General features: G+C 38.0%; 1 protein-coding gene across 6 annotated transcripts in view; it reads left to right on the top strand.

Annotated features, from left to right (window-relative positions):
- NSD1 (nuclear receptor binding SET domain protein 1) overlaps positions 1–19,110 on the top strand; it is a 147,989-nt gene that overhangs the window by 99,055 nt on the left and 29,824 nt on the right. For all 6 annotated transcript variants that reach the window (XM_018050618.1, XM_018050620.1, XM_018050619.1 and 3 more), the window contains 5 exons: positions 723–841; positions 1,787–1,930; positions 4,859–4,982; positions 10,965–11,165; positions 12,858–13,037. In XM_018050618.1, coding sequence (XP_017906107.1) covers positions 723–841; positions 1,787–1,930; positions 4,859–4,982; positions 10,965–11,165; positions 12,858–13,037 — 768 coding nt within the window. The remainder of the gene's footprint in view (positions 1–722; positions 842–1,786; positions 1,931–4,858; positions 4,983–10,964; positions 11,166–12,857; positions 13,038–19,110) is intronic.

Raw genomic sequence — 19,110 nt, 5'->3', positions numbered from 1 at the left:
CAGATCTTATGTATTTCAGTTTTTTATCTAAATCCTTAAGTCAGAGAGTGATATACTTTATTGTCTTTAATCTTGGAGGCCTGGTTTTAGTTATCTTTAGTTATCTTTACCTGACTACTAAATGCATTTCCTCCCTATCTGAACGATATTAAAGTCCTTTCTGGAACTAGAAAATCTTTCATATCAATCACATAAAATGAAATTGCTTTAATAATCTATACATTTACTGTTTAATCTGTATGAAACAGAACATATATATATATATACCCATACATACATACTTCCCTGGTACCTCAGATGCTAAAGCATCTGCCTACAATGTGGGAGACCCGGGTTTGATCCCTGGGTCAGGAAGATCCTCTGGAGAAGGAAATGGCAATCCACTCCAGTACTCTTGCCAGGAAAATCCAATGGATGGGGAACCTGGTAGGCTACAGTCCATGGGGTTGCAAAGAGTCCGACATGACTGAGTGACTTCACTTCATACATACATATATATGTATGTGTATAGCCATTTCCCCAACTACATATATACTAATGGGTAAGTCTCTTTTTTTTTTTATCTTCCCCTGTTTTCCTCATCTACAAAGTCAGAGAATTAAAATTAAGGTTGTTTTCACTCTTGACATTCCATTATTCTAGGAAGTACCTTTAGTCGAGGTTAGAAGTTCTTAGTCATGTACATTATCAGCCATTAGGTAACACCTATTGTCCTGTCCTAGGCACTGCCAAGCTGTTTGATAGACCAAGGAAGCGAAAACGACAGAGGCATGCTACAGCCAAGGTGCATTGTAAAAAAGTGAGAAATGACACCTCATCAAAAGAAACTCCAAACTCTGAGGTATTACTCAGTTCCTCATCTTTTGACCTTTCATAGTGAAGCTTCTTTTCACAATAGAGTCCATACCCCTCTTTCCCTTGAGTTTACCTGAAAATAGTATTTTATTGAAACTGCTAGTAGTGACAAGGAATACTGGAGAAAAGGAGAACCTGATTCTAGTAGAAGTAAGTCAAAATACATATAGTACCTGTGGGCATGACCTTTTTAAAAGATCACACCTCATGCTCTAAATGTCAGATGAAATACATAATTTGTTTCATCATGAAGTAAAATTGTTCTAAAACCAGAGAGCACCAATACCAAGAAAATACATGATCCAAATGAACTTGGATATTGCCCTTTAAACGTTGAGACTGCTACAGTTAAGGGAAAAACTCATTTGCTTATATATTGAAACCACCAACTACTTAATTTAGAGTAATGTTTGTAACCGGTGACTTTTAGGAAACAGAAGTTTAAAGCCATTTCATTACAGAGCATCACTGAAGTCATTGATGCTATCCCTTACTTTCCAATTCAGGTTAAGAGAGAATTAGAACAAGTCAGGTCAGCATCATACATTATGGTGCAGAGCATTTCTTTCCAGGACAATATGAATAGAATGCCCAAGGGGGGCATTATTTAGGAAATACTGATCTTGGAAGGACAAATAAGTAATCAAATAAACTTAAGAATGTTTTCTCTCCCTTAGTGAAACCTTAAAATGGAACAGCTCAAAAAGTTCCAGTGGAACAGCCTCAGAGCAGTTAGTGGCAGGGCATGAGGCGCCCACTACCCGCCCAATCACAGCAGGGTTAGAACTAACATTGCATGCAGTCCGCCCGCGTGATTGGCTGAACATCTGTAAGTGCTTAATGGATAGACAAATAGCAGCCCAGAGGGAGGGGGTCAGATGGCGGAGACATCAATAATACAGATGTGGGATGTTATTTTTTTCTCTGCAAGGGAGAACTGATGACACACAGGACAGCTGCAAGCCCCAAGGACACTATGGAGGAGGGTGTAGAAAACGACCATGGAATGCCTGCATCTAAAAAACTGCAGGGGGAGCGAGGAGGTGGAGCTGCACTCAAGGAGAATGTCTGTCAGGTAGAGAATGTTTGCCGACTTGCATTTTGATTGCATGCTTATCTTTTAAGAGAAATCGTTGTCTCCCATCTCTTGATGACTTAGTCATGGTTAGAATAAAAATTTCCTGCGATGATTCTGTTGGAATTACTTGTCTTCCTTAAGGCTTTAACTCTGCTCTCTCCCCACAAAAGGAGAAATGAAATAGTGTTGTCCCTGGGTAGATAACCTAAAGTTAAATCTGAGATGGCAGAGAATCTGTGGTTGCTCAGCCAGAGGTAATTTTTGCTGCACCTCTCATGGTGTAAGAATCTTTGGGTTTCTAGGGAATTTTTCAAGGAGAATTTTCACTTCGAGATTTTCTTGGTCTGTTTTGTTTTGTTTGCTTAAGTAGTTATTACTACTTTAGTGAACCTACTGTTTGTATTTTTCTGTCTATTTAATAAGCATACAGCGTTTTTATTATATGTTGTGTCTTTACGTTCACTATTTGAATTCTGCATCATTTAGGTATCATAACAATCTCATATAAGATTTTATTATCATCATTTTTGTTGTTCAGTTGCCACGCCATCTCCAACTATTTCCAACCCCATGAACTGTAGCATACAGGCTGCAGTATCCTTCACTGTCTCCCAGAGTTTGCTTAGATTCATGTCCATTGAATCAGCGATGCCATCCAACCATCTCTTCCTCTGCTGCCCTCTTCTCTTTTTGCCTTCAGTCTTCCCCAGCATCAGAATCTTTTCCAGTGAGTCAGCTCTTCACATCAAATGGTCAAAGTATTGGAGCTTCAGCATCAGTAGTTCAGTGAATATTCAGGGTAGATTTTTTGTAGGATTGAGTCCTTGCAGTCCAAGGGAGTCTGAAAAGTCTTCTCTGGCACCATAATTCAAAAGCATCAATTCTTTAGCCCTCAGCCTTCTTTATGGTCCAGCTCTCACATCTGTACATGACTACTGGAAAGACCATAGCTTTGACTATATGGACCTTTGTTGGCAAAGTGATGTCTTTGCTTTTTAATACACTGTATAAGGAAATTGAGGCACCAGGTGTTAAATGACTTGCTTGTAGTCACTTTGTGGAGCCAGGATTCAAACCCAGGCAATCTGGGTTTTGAGCCTTAACTGCTATGTTATCTTGCTTTTCTGTGAAATGTGACCCTATAATGTCAAATGCCTTTATCTTACTTGGGAATAGAGTCAATTAAATGGATGCTTTGGTTATATTCTGTTTTCACAGTATTAATTTATCCTTATAAATGCATTAAAACTTACATATAGAAAGTTGAAAATATTCGTGTCTTTTTCCCTCATTGAAACTTCTAAAAAATAAAATTACTCCAGGTATAAAATATTGTTATTATGGCCAATATAATTTCAACTCAGTTTGTCTCTTGTTGATGATATTCAGTCCTGCTTCTAGTGTTAGTCCTCAGAGACTTAAACCCATCAAAACTGTCATATAATATAAGGTGTCATAACCCTGTGGTCCTGGATTGTTTGGATCAGTCTTTGTTTCAGTCTGCTGTGCTTGTATACTTTCTTTATTGACAGCACTTTCTTTCATGTTCTGGTGTCCCAGTTGGAAAGATGAATTACATGGTCATCCCAATTAAAGGATTAGTCTGTAATATCTGGTTAATTTGAAAAATTTATTCTTCAGTACATAGTATACTTGAAGTTTTCCTGTTTGAGTGATGAAGGTGGATTTGTATGAATAGTAGATGATGGGAGGGCCAAACGTGATTCTGGCTCAGGATCTTTTGCAGTCCCCCTCTTAATTCCTGGCTGCCTCTGGCCCTTTATTCCCAAAGCTTTTCTCCTTGCTTGCTTATTTAAACTTTGATGTTAGATGGCCAACACCTGTTCTGTTTCTTTAGGTTCTTGAAAGTATTAGCCTTGCCTAGCCATCTTTCACCTTTTCTTGTCTTACAGAATAAGTATAAGACTTTTCTCATTTTTAGCATTTTTCTGCTGATATTACTATAGGAGAACAAGTAGAAAATCACTATGTGGGAAAATATTTAGAGGTGTAACAAATATTGGGAATTTCCAGAGTTTTCATAACTCTTTAAATGTTTTCAAAGCAACAAAGTCAGATTTTTATTTCCTAAGATTCTGTTATCATTCACACCCTGTTTTAGATGAGCTTAATTTAGAAAGGTGATCTCTCTCATATGGTTCTTGATGTATCTCAAGGGTTGTTCAGATGTCAACCAGAGAGCCCTTCTGGACTGTTGTGACCCCAATCCAACTGGGCAGTATTCCGTGCTTGAATGATTGCAGTAGCCTCTTTGATTATCTCTGCTTCCCCTCTTCAGTTCATTTTTCATGTAATCATAGGGACCTGTGCTTGGATAAATACCCAACTTCAACCTTCCCTTGGTATAGCTCTCATTATAATGACACACCTTTGTAATTGTAATAAAATCTGAAACTGTGCAATAATCTATAAGGCCACACAGCCTGACTCTTGTTTGTCTTTTTCTCATTTCTACCACTTCTAACTTTTGTTTGCTTTTGTCCAGTGATGTTGACTTTGTGATTCATAGCATGCAATGGTTTTTCCTATCTGTGGGCTTTCTGTACTTTCTGCCATCTTGGTCCCTTCATATCACATGGCTGACTTGTCATTTAGAGCCCAGTCTAAGAGGCCAATCCTAACCACTCAGTCCAAATTTTCTATTTGAATTCTACTCAGATACTTATTTTCTGATATTTTTGTTTATTCATTTACTTATATCTTCATATCCTTAGAATATAAGAATGATGGGAGCCAGGACCTTGTTCCTGGCATAAAGGAGGTAATTAAATAGTAGCTGAATGAATGGTGGTATTTTTTGTTTCTGCCAGAGCTGCTTCTTAATTTTTGCTTTAATGAAGACTTTCTGCTTGGGATTTTTAAAACCTTTCTCTATAGAAAGATCTGTTTTCTTTTTCCTAACAGAACTGTGAGAAACTGGGTGAGCTGCTATTATGTGAGGCTCAGTGCTGTGGGGCTTTCCACTTGGAGTGCCTTGGATTAACTGAAATGCCCAGAGGAAAGTTTATCTGCAATGAATGTCGCACAGGTAAAGTAGATAGGTCTTCTTCCAAGGAAGTTTTGAGCTTTAAGTTTTGTAGGAAAAAATTGTTTATTAGAGACACTTTTTTGTGGTAATACTTAACTAATTCCTACAGACACAGAGATAGGTGCTGTGTGGTCTTTGCCCTCCAAAGAACTCAAAGTGGAAAATGAATGTATAGCATAACGTAATGCAAAAAGTGTTGTGAACATTAAAGTGCTGTGTGAACGAAGATGCACTAGTGCCAGAGAAGAAGGTATCTTAGTTTGGCCTTAAGAGAGAAGTAGAAATTGGTCTGTGGAGGAGAAGGATGGAAGGTCCAGTAAAGAAAGTGTAAACTATTTGGGGAATAGATAGCATAGTTCAGTATGTTTGGAGTTCTAGGTATTTTAGGGAGGAGGCGAGGCATAGGTAGTGATGAGGAGGACTTCTGGGTTACTGATGATATTTTATGTTTCTTGATCTGACTGGTAAGAAATGTATTCACTTCATGATTATTTGTGAAATTAAACAATTTTATTAACATATAATTAAGAAAGTGCACAAATTGTTTAACAAAAAAATGAGAAAGAGCTGTTTTGTGAGAGTTACAAGATATATATGTATATCGGGTCAGTAACTAGAAGTGGTCAGGTGAGACCTCACAGCTGTGCTAAAGAGATTGCTCTTTTTTCAGCATTATGAGATGTCATAGTATGAAAATAGTAAGAAAGTAGGGCTGACAATAAAGATCTTATACGTCATTAAAACTGCAGGTGTGCACGATGCTGTGCAAATAGAAAGCATCTGTCATATTGAGAAGAGGGCCAATAATAGTGCCTGGGGATACCCACTTAAATGTAGGTACTGAGGAGCTAGTCAACAAAGAATAGCCGTAGAGAAGCAGACGTGTCAGATAGACCAAGGAGGTTCTAGAGTGAAAAGGAGATCTGTTTTTGGAAGCAAGAGAGAGTGCCTTACTGAACCAGACTGAAAGATGAATGAATGGGTAGCAGTGTACACTATGTGTTACAGAAGCTTAACTTCATTGGGAAAAAGAGCTGAAGGTAGGATGTTTTAGGGTCAGGAGGAAGAACATCTTTAGTAGAATGAAGGTTGAGAATTGTGTAGGGAAATAAATTTCCATAATAAGAGGGGAAATTATTGATGGAGTACAGTCAGAGACAGGAGAGGATAGTCTTGAGGAGATGAAAAGATTAAAGAGGAATGTACCATGTAATTATGAGGAAGACAGACATTTTCCTTGACATGGTGAGAGTGGTGGGGGAGGTTTTGTAACTTTGCAACTTGAAGGAAAGAGTGTAGGCTTAGACTAGCCCTTGTAGAAAATAAGAGAATTAACTGGTGTCTGTAAGTAGATGGCTATGTCAGATTGAGTTGTTTCATCTTTCTGCTACCACTTTCAGCAGGATAGGAACAAAAATTGGAATACAAGATAGTTGTGGGGTAATTTTGCCTTCTGCACAGTTGGGCTTTTGATCAGTTTGCACCGTTAGAAAGATCTTTTTTTTAATTATTTTGTTTTAACTTTCCTTTTTATATTGGAGTATAGTTGACTAACAGTGTTGTGTTGACCTAGAATGTTGTGTTGTACAACACAGTGATTCACTTGTATCTATTTTTTAAAAATTCTTTTCCCATTTAGGTTGTTACATAATGTTGAGCAGGGCTCCTTATACTATACAGTAGGTCCTTGTTGGTTATGTATTTCAGATTTCACTCTATACGTGTCTATCTCAAACTCTATCCCTACCCTGCTGGTAACCATAAGTTTTTTTTCCTCTTAAGTCTAAGAGTCTGTTTTGTAAATAAATTCACTTGTATTGTTTTTTGAAGATTCTGTGTATAAACACTGTCATACTGTATTTGTTTGTCTCTGTCTTCCTTAGTTTCCTCAGTATGACAATCTCTAGGTCCATCCATGTTGCTGCAAATGGCAGTGTTTTGTTCTTTTTTTAACAGTTGAGTAATATTCCTTTTTTTATAGGTACCGCATCTTCTTTATCTGTTTGTCTATAGACATTTAGGTTGATTCCATATCTTGACTTGTAACAGTGCTGCAGTGAACACTGGGGTTCCTGTATCCTTTTGAACCTTGTTTTTCTCTGGATAATGCCCAGGAATGGGATTGCAGGATCGTGTGCTAGCTAAAAGTCATCTTTATTGAAGTTCAATTTGCCTACTATAAAATGTGCTTCTTTTAAATACATGTTTGATAAAATGTATACACCCGTGCAACCATGACGACAGTGAAGATTTAGAACATTACCATGATGCCAGAAAGTTTCCTTGTGATCAGATCCAGTCTTTTTGCACCTCACTCCTTCACCCCCGTCATCAATTTCAGGTTAAACAGTGATCTGCTTTCTGTTCATAACACATTAGATTTACCTTTTTTTAGAGTTTGTGTCCAGCTCACCATAATGAGACTCATCTGTGTTGATGTATGTATCAGTAATTCATTCTTCCTTAAAATAGTGTTATTGAGGTTTAATTGGTATATAGTAAACTACACAAAGTTTACATTTTGATAAGTTCTTTGTGTGTGTGTGTGTGTGTGTGTGTGTACACACCTTTGAAACCATCCCTCTGTATAGTTATCTTGAGAGTCAACAACATTGGTGTAAGTATTGAGAATTCATTCCTTTTTATTGCCAGTGGTATTCCATTGTTTGGATATAGCAGTTTGTTTATCCACTCATCTATTGATGTACCTTTTGATAGTTCTCAGGTCGGGCTATTTTAAACAAAGCACTATGTATCCTTTGAATGGATGCATTTTGTTGTATATTTATCTAAGAGCAGAATGGTGGTTTATATGGTCAGCTTTACTTTTTTTTTTTTTTGTCAGCTTTAGTTTTTAAGAAACATTCAGTCCTTGTACCATTTTGCTTCACATCAGCAATGGTTTTAATTCTGCCATATCTTCGTCAACACTTGGTAGTGTCAATCTTTTTTATTTAGCCATTTGATGATGAGTAGTGGTATTTCATTAAAATGTGCATTTCATGATGGATGATATTGCACATCTTTTTATGTGCTTAGTTTTCTGTCTTGAGGAAGAAAGAGTGCTCAAAGCTTTTTAAAAATTGGGTTTGGTTTTTTCTTTAATGTTGAGGTTAGTTTATCAAATTTTTGTTTTAATTGACTGATTAAATCTTTTTTCTTTTTTTGGTTAAGAAATCTTGCTAAACAGTGTTGAAAAGATTTTGTTCTGGAAAGTTTTATGATTTTAGGTTTCACATTTAGGTCTATAGTCTACGTTGAATTAAGTTTTTTATGTATTATGTGATGTAAGAGAGTTGTTTTACTTATTTATTTATCTGTTATTGTCTGCTCTGGATCTTCGTTGCTGCGTGTAGGCTTTGTCTGGTTGGTACGAATGGGCGTCTGGGTGTGGTGCGTGGGCTTCTCCTTGCCATGATTCCTCTTATTGTAGAACTCAGACTCTAGGGCCTGTGGGCTTCAGCAGTTGCAGCTCTCCGGCTATAGAGCACGGGCTTAGTTGGCCTGCATTATGTGGAATCTTACGGACCAGGGATCGAATCTATGCCTCTTGAATTGGCAGGCAGATTCTTAACCACTGGACCATAGGGAAATCCAAGGTTATTATTTTTGAATGCAGAAAATTTTACCCTAGTTTTAGTAAAGGTGAATAGAGTAAGCATAAAGGAGTCATTTCTTATTTGGCTCACCCTGTTTTCCTGTAGTAGGATAAACACACCATAACTTAGGTTACTCCTCTTCAATATTGGCTGCCAGTTATTCAACATCAGGCAAGTAGAAAGCTTCTTTTCAAATACTTATTTAGATTTTTTCATAAAATCGTTATTAGTTGGGTGATATCCCTATAAAGATCTTAAGTACGTAATTTTAATATGTTTCTATTTCCAGCAAGTGCCACAAGCAGGCTTCAAGTTCAAGTCTGTCTTGCCTCTCAAACCTGGACTGTTTCCTTTATATCATACTGCTTCTCAGAGAGAGGTAGATTTTTTTTTTTTTCTGTCTAAATTTTTCATTACAGAATTCCTCACACATAACAGAAGTAGAGAGAAAACTATAAAAGATGAAGGTAAAAAGATTGAATGTACTCATCACTTAGCTTCAGTAATTACAACTTTTGGCCTCATTTTACTCAAAATATATTAAACTAGCATATTTTTTTAAAACTTAAATAATATCCAGTATAAATAGTAACTCCTGTGTGTCTTCAGCTACTCAGTCCCACTTTCAGATTTTCCCACTTTGTCTTTGAATATATTGTTCTATAGTGTTGTTTTGAATCGAAATCCAAATAAAGTCCCTGTATTTTATTTTTTAATAAAAAAATTCATCTCTTGAATTTCTCTTAGTCTACAACAGTACCATTCCCCTCACCCGATTTTTTTTCTTTTTTTCCACAAGAGAAGTATATGTTTTACTTAGTCCAGTATATTAAAAATGTATCTGCATATAATTAACACATTACTGACTGGGGGATTTTTGCAGAAGGTAATGCCCATGGTGTTACATTGTCTCCAGTCAATAATGTGTTAATATGAAAATGACTGAAATTTTTTCCATTCTTTTTTACTTGCCAGGTCTTCAAGCTCCAGTGTGTATCGACACTGACTACAGATCTCAGTTTGGGCTAGTCCCATTTTCAGTGCTTAGCATGCACCTGTGCTAAACCATGCCTTACCTGTCACCCCTACATGACAAACCTTATAGCTGGATCCAAATAACTGCACATATTTGAGGGGCCCCTCACCCACTGTTTTAGTATTCTTTATTTCTTGGAACAGTGATCATTTGTCTGCTGAGTTTTCCATATTCTAAATTTGGTTGATATATCTTTAATATATCCTTTTAATTTGTTCATCTATCCTCCATATTTCCCAGAAACTTGTAGTTAGATCTGGAGACTGGGTTAGATGAGGTCAGCTTTCTTTTGGCAAGAGTACTTTGTGGGGGCTGTATACTTCCTATTATATCACATCAGCAAGCATGTATTAAAATTTCTACTTAATAGTAACACTAAGATTGTTCAGTGGGTTCATGTTGTCATCCTGACCAGTCTTATAATGTTCTTTACAGTGATATTATGATTTTAAATAAATACATATGTGATCTTTGTCCAGTTTCTGGTACAGAGGTCCTGAAACACTTGAAATTTCCTAAGTGATGAGAGCTATAAAGATGTTTTCCTTTTTTTTTTTTTTTTTAATGTTAATGAGATGACTTTTGGATCTCCCTAAAGTATGGGAGCTGATTGCCAGGAGAGCCAATCATATAATTAAAGGGATTCATCTCCCCCTGACCTTTTTGGAGGGGAGAGTGCTAGAGGTTGGATTAGTCCTCAGTTGCCTGTGATCTAATCAATCATGCCTAAGTAATGTGGCCTCCATTGAACCTCAAAAGCATGGGGTTTGGAGAGCTTCTGGGTTGGTGAACACATAGAGATTAGGGGAATGTGACATGCTTAGAGAGAGCCTGGAAGCTCTGAGCCCTTTCCCCATACTTTATTCTGTGTATTTCTTTTATCTAGCTGTTCCTGAATTATATCCTTTAGAAAACTGATGATCTAGTAAGTAAAATGATTCTCTGAGTTCTATGAGCCACTAGAGCAAGATAATCGAACCCAGCAGTTGATTTATAGCCAGTTGGTCAGAAGTACAGATGACAACCTTGTCTTAAAACTGGTATCTGAAAGAGTGGATGTGGAGGACAGTGTTACAGGACTGAACCCTTACTTAACCTGTGGAATCTGATATTACCTCCAAGTTGATAGTGTCAAAATTGAGTTGAACTGTAGGATACCAGCTGGTGTCCGAGTTGCTTTGTGGTGTGGGCAACTTCCCACCCCCATCCCATGCTAGAATTTATGGTGTGGCAACCTTCCATCCCCACCCCATGCTGGAAGTTCATGCTCACTAACTCTCCACCTAATGGGTTAACACTGAGTGAATCCTCGTGTTTTTTATTAATTTGTTTTTTTCTGTTTCCCAGGAATACATACCTGTTTTGTATGCAAGCAGAGTGGGGAAGATGTGAAAAGGTGCCTTCTGCCCTTATGTGGAAAGTTTTACCATGAAGAGTGCGTCCAGAAGTACCCACCCACTGTGATGCAAAACAAGGGCTTCCGGTGTTCCCTCCACATATGTACTACCTGTCACGCTGCCAATCCAGCCAGTGTTTCTGCCTCTAAAGGTATGTGTTTCTTGTGTGGGCCAATCTAATTACAGAACCTCAGCTTCACTGGCAGTGGATGTTTCCAGATGGAATCTATTATCTATCTTCATGGCGTCTAGCTTTTGTTAGCATACCAGCATTTACCGTGAGAGGTCAGAGAGTAATAGACAAGTCTAGCAGCCACCACATTTTTACGTGTGCTTTACAGAGCCCTGGCATTAGGTAGCAGCTTTAAACTGTTTATATGTTCATGGCTGTGCTGGGTCTCTGTTGGCTTTGCACAGAACCTCTAGGCATTTCAGTGCGCAGGCTTCCCATTGCGGTGGCCTCTCTTGTTGCAGAGCCCAGGCTCTAGGAGCATGGGTGTCTGCAGTTGTGGCGCATGGGCTCAGTGCTTGCAGCTCACATCCGCCAGAGTGCAGCCTCAGGAGTTGTGGAACGTGGGCTTAGTTGTTCCCTGCCATTTAGAATCTTCCCAGAACTAGGGATCAAATCTTTCCCTTGCATTGGCAGGTGAATTTTTATCTGCTCCAATACTGGGAACTCAAGTGACGTTTAGTTTGTAAAGGTGTTCTGCTGGATATCTTACATTTTTTGACTGCACCATGCAGCTTGTGGGATCTTAGTTTCCCAACCAGGGATTGATCGTGTGCCCTGGGGAGTGAACGTGCAGTGTCCTAACCACTGGACTGGTAGGGAATTCCCTCTGGTGGGTATCCTCCTCCATTAGAACAAAATGTATTCTTCTCCTGTGGGCCCCGTATCTGTGGCTACCAGATGTGATATCATTCAGACATGATATAGGGAAGAATTTGTTTTGTGCTGATTGGTTTAATTTTTGAAAATGGAAATTCCTATCCTGAAAATTTTTTCGTCTGTCATAGTTAGGCTGAGAGCTGAGCTTTCCAAACTGCATGTGGGCACAGGTAAACTCAAGTTTCTAGATTCTTTCTGCTTAGTAATAGTGGGTCTCTTACTGATTTCACTGAAAGTCAAATACAGTGTCTCTACTATTAAATCCTTCTTTGGCCAAAGAGCCTCCCTTCTGCCTATGGGGATTGAGCAGGAAACATGCAGCAGTGTTGGCTGTTCTTTTAAGCAGAGTGGCAGTACCTTCTGTAAGATGATTAACATGATTCCTGGCCCTGTAGATACAGTAATGTTCTTGACCAAAATTGCAGTTTAACCATCAGCTACTTTGCCCTTTTCAGTTGCTATTGCAGATTGCATTCAGGTGGCCCGGTAATGGTTTTTAGTTGGTAAAGTATGTTAGAAGATATATCTCAAGTGGGTTTGAGGTAGAGAGGTTCATTCATCTAAAATAATCACAGAGTAAAAGTCAACGCAAGCAGCCATTAATGTTTCTACCATCTGGTCTTTTAGTCTGACCGTATACACACATACCACCACCGTTTAGTCTGCAGCTGATTCCAGTTTCCAAAGAGTCAGGACAGTGGTTTGAGTAGAGCTTATCCTTGCTGAGGCAGGCTTGCTTACTGTTGTGGTGTCTTTGACTCCTCAAGGCTGTTTATTGTATGGTTTCCATCTCAGCTTTTTCATTGGGTATTTAAGATCTCTTGACCTAGTAGTGCTTCCATTTATATATGTCATTTTCCCAGTGCTAGCAAATAGACTTGAATAACATTGCTTTTATACTTAATCTCTTTTTCTTTTGTCTCTCCCTGGTTTTTTGGCTTCTTGTATTTTTAGGTCGACTGATGCGCTGTGTCCGCTGCCCAGTGGCATACCATGCCAATGACTTTTGCCTGGCTGCTGGGTCAAAGATCCTTGCATCCAATAGCATCATCTGCCCTAATCACTTTACCCCGAGGCGTGGCTGCCGAAATCATGAGCATGTTAATGTTAGCTGGTGTTTTGTGTGCTCTGAAGGTAAGACCTAACTTGTTGATGTATGGATGGTGTAAAGAGAGATTAATTTAGCAGTGTTAAATAGCAACAAATATATAGTTTTCTTCATATTGCCACTAGAAACTGTATTGGGAAGTGATGTCCTGAATTACTGGTAACAGTACAGTGGTTTTGTTCCCTAATAGGGAGAGGTTTTATTTTTGTTATTTTGAATAATGATTTAATTTTAACAAAATGATAAACAGTTGAAACAATTAAAAAGAATAGGAGAAAAGGAACAAAGTCATTCTTGGAAAATTTGAGATATGGTCAAATGAAGAAATTTAGGGGATATGACGTACAATATGGTGACTGTAGTTAATGATACTATATTTTTGAAAGTTGCTGGGAAATCAGATCTTAAATTCACACACATTGCTTAAAATTGTAACTATTTGAAGTGTTTTTAATTTTTGGCTGTGCTGGGTCTTTGTTGCTGCATGCTGCGCTCTCCTGTGGTGCATGGGCTTCTCATTACAGTGGCTTCTCTTGTTGTGGAGCACAGGTTTAGTAGTTGCAGCGTGCAGACTCTAGAGCACACAGGTTTCAATAGTTGCGGCACATGGGGCTTAGTTGGCCCGCAACATGTGGAATCTTCTGAACCAGGGATCAAGCCTGTGTCCCTGGTGCTGGCAAGTGGATTCTTAACCCCACACCACCAAGGAAGTCTGTGAGGTATTGAATGTGTTACCTAGTATTATTGTGGTAACCTTTTCACAGTATATATACATATCAAGTACATATATGTTGTTCACTTTAAATGTACACAATATTATATGTTAATTGTATCTCAGTAAAGTTGGAGGCGAGTAAAAAATAAATTGGAAGTAAAAAAATAAAATAATAAATTTTAAAAACCCTAAATAGCCCCAAGCCCTATATCAGAAAAAAAACATTGCTTAATATTAAGTCATAATACTCCAAACAGAGGTGCATATAAGTAGGAAGAAGGGGCAGATGTTTGTTTAGAAATAGCTCTAGAAGATGGTGTTACGTAATTGTGTGTGGTTTTTTTAAAATCAATTTTATATTTAAAAGGGAATAAATAAGGGATCGCACAGAGTTGGACACTACTGAAGCAACTTAGCAGCAGCAAATAAGGGGAAAGTAAAAGATTTTATGAACTTCTGTTAAATATTTCTTCACTATAACGTACATTGCTACTGCTAACTGCTAAGTCGCTTCAGTTGTGTCCGACTCTGTTCGACCCCATAGACGGCAGCCCACCAGGCTCCCCCGTCCCTGGGATTTTCCAGGCAAGAACATTGGAGTGGGTTGCCATTTCCTTCTCCAGTGCATGAAAGTGAAAAGTGAAAGTGAAGTCGCACAGTTCATGCCTGACCCTCAGCGACCCCATGGACTGCAGCCTACCAGGCTCCTCCGTCCATGGGATTTTCCAGGCAAGAGTACTGAAATGGGGTGCCATTGCCTTCTCCGATAACATATATTAGTTTCTATAAAGTTTTCTATGAAGGAAAAATAAGTTTTCTGCCTTTATCTGTATCTCCCCCACATCCTCTACTTAAAACATACTTTCCTAATTTTCAGCAGAATCAATGTTATCCTTCTTAAACACAGCCTGATTTTTGCTAGTTATGTTAAGTGGAATATTTAGTACTCCACCAGTCTGTTTACTGTGGTGCTTATAGTTCTGAATTCCTTATTTCAATTTTTCTCTTAGTTGGCCAGACTTCTGAGAAGCACCCAGGAGGCCTGCATTTCTCTGCTTGAGACTGTTCAACTTTTATCTCTGTTCTAGAAGCACACATTGGGTTATTATAAGATTGTTGGCCGCTTGTTCTTTTTCTAAAACTTTTATGGATGTTACTCTACTATCTTTTAGTGTTGAGAGTGGTACCGATATCCTTTTATCTAGTTTTTTTCTTTCCTTCTCAAATTGACTAAAATTTGTTGGTTAGTAAAAGCATCTGCCTGCAATGTGGGAGACCTGGGTTCAATCCCTGGGTCAGGAAGATCCCCTGGAGGAGGAAATGGCAACCCACTCCAGTATTCCTGCCTGGAGAATCCCATGGACGGAGGAGCCTGGTGGGCTACAGTCCACGGGGTCGCAAAAGTCGGACATGACTGAGCAACTTCACTCATTCACTCAATTTGAGGGAAACAATTTTCTTGACTTTTGTATTTTTTAAGATCTACTTTCTGGTGATACAATTGCATGAAAATTTGACTGGTTGCGAACATTCTGAGGGACTAATTTTTAAGAGTCAGCATTTGTATTTGACTTAGCATCCCTTTTGAAAAGTTTGGATATACTAAAGAGTGCTAAAGACAAAAGTATTATGACTGCTTTATGTGATTGAAAATGGTCAATCAGGACTTTGTTGTTGTTGCTCTTAAGATTTATGTAACATGACTAGGGTTTGCATCAGAACATCCTTAAACTATGGTACTAATATAGAATAAATAAAACAATGTTAAATGCCATCATTTGGGTAGAAATGGAATTTTTATGTAGTTATGGATATTTTACTGCACAAAGGATTGTGCTGGATTTGGTTTTAGACATGTTAGCTTTGTGATTGTCTTATATAAAATTTTATGGTATCATACTTTATTTTTGGCTTTTTAATATCTATTCCTTATAAAATGGTGAACACTGCTGCCTGTTTATACCACTTATCTTTTTGCTTAGAAGAAAAAGATAATTTTGGTATGTAATAGCATTTAAATACAACACTGTATCATCCTGCTCTTGAATGAAAATAGACATCTGTCTGAGAGGCTGAAATGCAGGCTCCGAAAGTTTTCCATGTTTCATGAAAGTGGGGAGATAAAACAGCTTTAGCATTAGACTGTTTTTAATTACATAAGTATGAGATGGTTTCAAAAGTAATGTGGTTTCTGTGTGATGGCAGTCTTAAGTTGTGGCATAGTAATGAGTACCCAAGAAAACTTAGTAGCTATAGCAGTGGCTCTGAAAATGTGAGCCATGAATCCTTGGGAAGTGGAGAGGACCCAGAGACACATTCAGAAGCCTTCATGACATCATAGCTCTTTTCATAATAATTCCTAGATGTTACTTGCCTTTTTTACTTTGTTGACATTTGCACTGGTGGTATATAGTAGTGAGTAAAACTACCAGCACCTTAGCACAAATCAAGGTGGTGGTGCTAAACTATACAAGTAAAAGCAGTAACTGTTCTGTGTCATTTACCCACTTGCAGTAAAAACATAGAAATTTCATGTAACAGTATCCTTGATTTTATTTATTTAGTTTTTTAAAATATTTATTTATTTGGCTGTGCTGGGTCTTAGTTGCAGCATGTGGGCTCTTTAGTTGCTGCATGCAGGATCTAGTTCGCTGAACAGGGATCGATCCCAGGCCCCTTGCATTGGGACACAGAGGTTTAACCATTGGACCACCAGGGAAGTCCCACAATATCTTTGATTTTAAAAAGTAAGTAAAAATTATTAAATCTCAACTCAAACGTAGATGTGGTTTTAGGTATACATAAAGCAGTTCTGTTGCATACTGATCATGATCTAAAGTTAAGCATTCATGTAATAAGTTGCAATCTGAACTAGCTGCCTTGTTTGTGGAACACCATTTTTAGTCTTAAAAATTACCGAAAAACTGTGGCTCTTCATTCTTGGATATTTGTCAGATATTTTCTTGGAATGGATAAAAATGAGCATGTCAATTCAAGGGAAAACAACTGACAAAGTGTTGCCAGTGATAAAATTTGAGTTCTTTAGTGGAAATTAGAACTTTGGAAAACCTATACCTACTGACTCTGAGCTTTATGACTTCCTAGTATTTACTGATGAGATCATGGTGGCACTAGTAAATGTGACATTTTAGTAGTATGTAATGAAACAGGTCAGTATATGGAAGGTCTGGGACTTCCCTGGTGGTCTGTTGGCCCCATGCTCTCAGTGCAGGGGCCCCAAATTCAATCCCTGTTGAGAGAACGAGGTCCCCCGTGCCATAACTGAGAGTTTACATGCCACAGTGAAGATTGACGATCCAGTGTGCCACAACTAAGACTGTGTGCAAAAAAAAATAAAGACTGTGTGCAGCCAATAAATAAATAGAAATAAGTACTAAAAATATTTGGAAGATCTACCAGACTCAGAAACTAATATTTTCCATAGGACCAATGCATGATGTTAAAAACCAGGCATATGTAAAGGATCCATTCAAAGTGCAAGACAGATCAATGAATTTTAATGTAATAGTACTGAAAGTTTATTAATATAGTTTCACAGTTGACACCGACTGAGGTTTACCCTGTGAGGTTTTAGTGTATAGTATTAAAGAAGGAGAATTACAGTACTCCTTTTTCCAACTGTTCATCTGTGACAGACCAGATTTTCTTCACCAGACCACATTTTGCAACAAATTCAAGTAAAAAAATATTTGCAAAAGTATGATGACCACTGACCAAAACTATCAAAAGGTCTGCAGATAATAAATGCTGAAGAGAATGTGGAGAAAAGGGAACTCTTCTACGCTATTGGTGGAAATGTAAACTGGTGTATGGAGAACAGTATAGAATGTTTACTCAGTTGTGTCCGACTCTTTCTTACCCCATGGACTGTAACCCACCAGGCTCCTCTGTCCATGGACTTTTACAGGCAAGAATACTGGAATGGGTTGCCATTTCTTTTTCCAGGGGATATTCCTGACCCAGTGATCAAACCTGGGTCTCCTAGCATTTCAGGCAGAGTCTTTACCTTCTGAGGCATGTTCCTTATGAAAGGAAAAATAGAGTTAATCATATGATCCAGCAGTGCCACTCCTGGGCATATGTCCAAAAAAAGATGAAAACTCTAATTTGAAAAGATACATGCACCCCAATATTCATAGCAGCACTATTCACAATCACCAAGTTATCCATAAAAGTGTTACTTAATGTTAACATAGTAGGTTCATTGTTTCTTTTTAATGAATACTATTTTTAGCCCATATCAACAAAAGTTCACTGGGAATCTCCTTATTTTTCAAGATTATAACATGTTCCTGGAAGATTTTTCTAGCAAGGCCATGTAATTGGCAAACTGTTTTGTTAAAAGGCCTGAGAACTTTTGATCTCATTATCTAAGATTATCCTGCTGTTACGAGACAAGGAAAGTGTAGTCTTAAGTCATTTTTTTGTCCATGTATAGGAGAAAACTGAAGGTGGTTATCAGTGTTAGGGTAATAATATGGTAAATCATAAATTAGAAAGTAATCTATTACTAGAAGTCAAGAAGTTATTTACACTTCATTTTCTTTTACCTTCATCCACCAAATATCACCTTTTCATCTTTTGGTTTCTTAAGATGGCTTATGTGATTTTCTTTCTTTTCTTCCTCTCTTTCTCCTATGTGTTTCCTTTACTCCCACCAGACAGACCCTCCTGCTTGTCTCCCATTCAGCACCCAGAGTAATCTTGTTAGTTGCTTTTCATATCCTCCCTTAGCTCATCCCATTATGTCCTTCCCAGCAAAACTGTTGTGCTTGCCACCCTTGGCCTTTCTTCACTGGTTATTCTTCAATCCAGATTTTTTTCCAGTGCCTTCTTTGAAGCCCTAATTCAAATGCCTTATTGTATATATTTTCTAGTTGTCATGAATGTCAGGTGAATAAAAGGATTTTTTTTTTTGCTGTCTTTTTTACAAAGGCCATTAATTGGCACATTGTTATTAAATTTTGACTCAGCAGATAAATAAACATAGAGAGGAATGTTACAGAGGGTATTCCATTATTGGGGTGGTTAAACTCATGTGACTCTGTGTCCTGTGCTGACTGTTTATCCCATCTACAAAATGTACAAGGATAGCCAAATATGACTTTTGAGAGCATAGAGTACAGGCTTTATGTGTTAAACAAGTTCTGGAAACTTGTTTTGTAGCAACAGAACCTCTTACGAAATGCAGGCTTATTCTGAATCTGAACTCCAGTGTACAAAACAGGAGATTTTCTCTAGTCAAAGCCAGAGTTGGGTCTTAAGAGCACATTTCTGGCCACAACAAAACAAATGCCCGAAAACTTGTTTTATTGAGAAAAGGAAAGGCACAGTAAAAATCATTTGAGGACGGTGTCACAAAA

The sequence above is a fragment of the Capra hircus genome, chromosome 7 (genome assembly GCF_001704415.2).
Source record: "Capra hircus breed San Clemente chromosome 7, ASM170441v1, whole genome shotgun sequence".
NCBI lineage: Eukaryota > Metazoa > Chordata > Mammalia > Artiodactyla > Bovidae > Capra > Capra hircus.
This window is presented reverse-complemented; position numbering and strand designations above follow the sequence as displayed.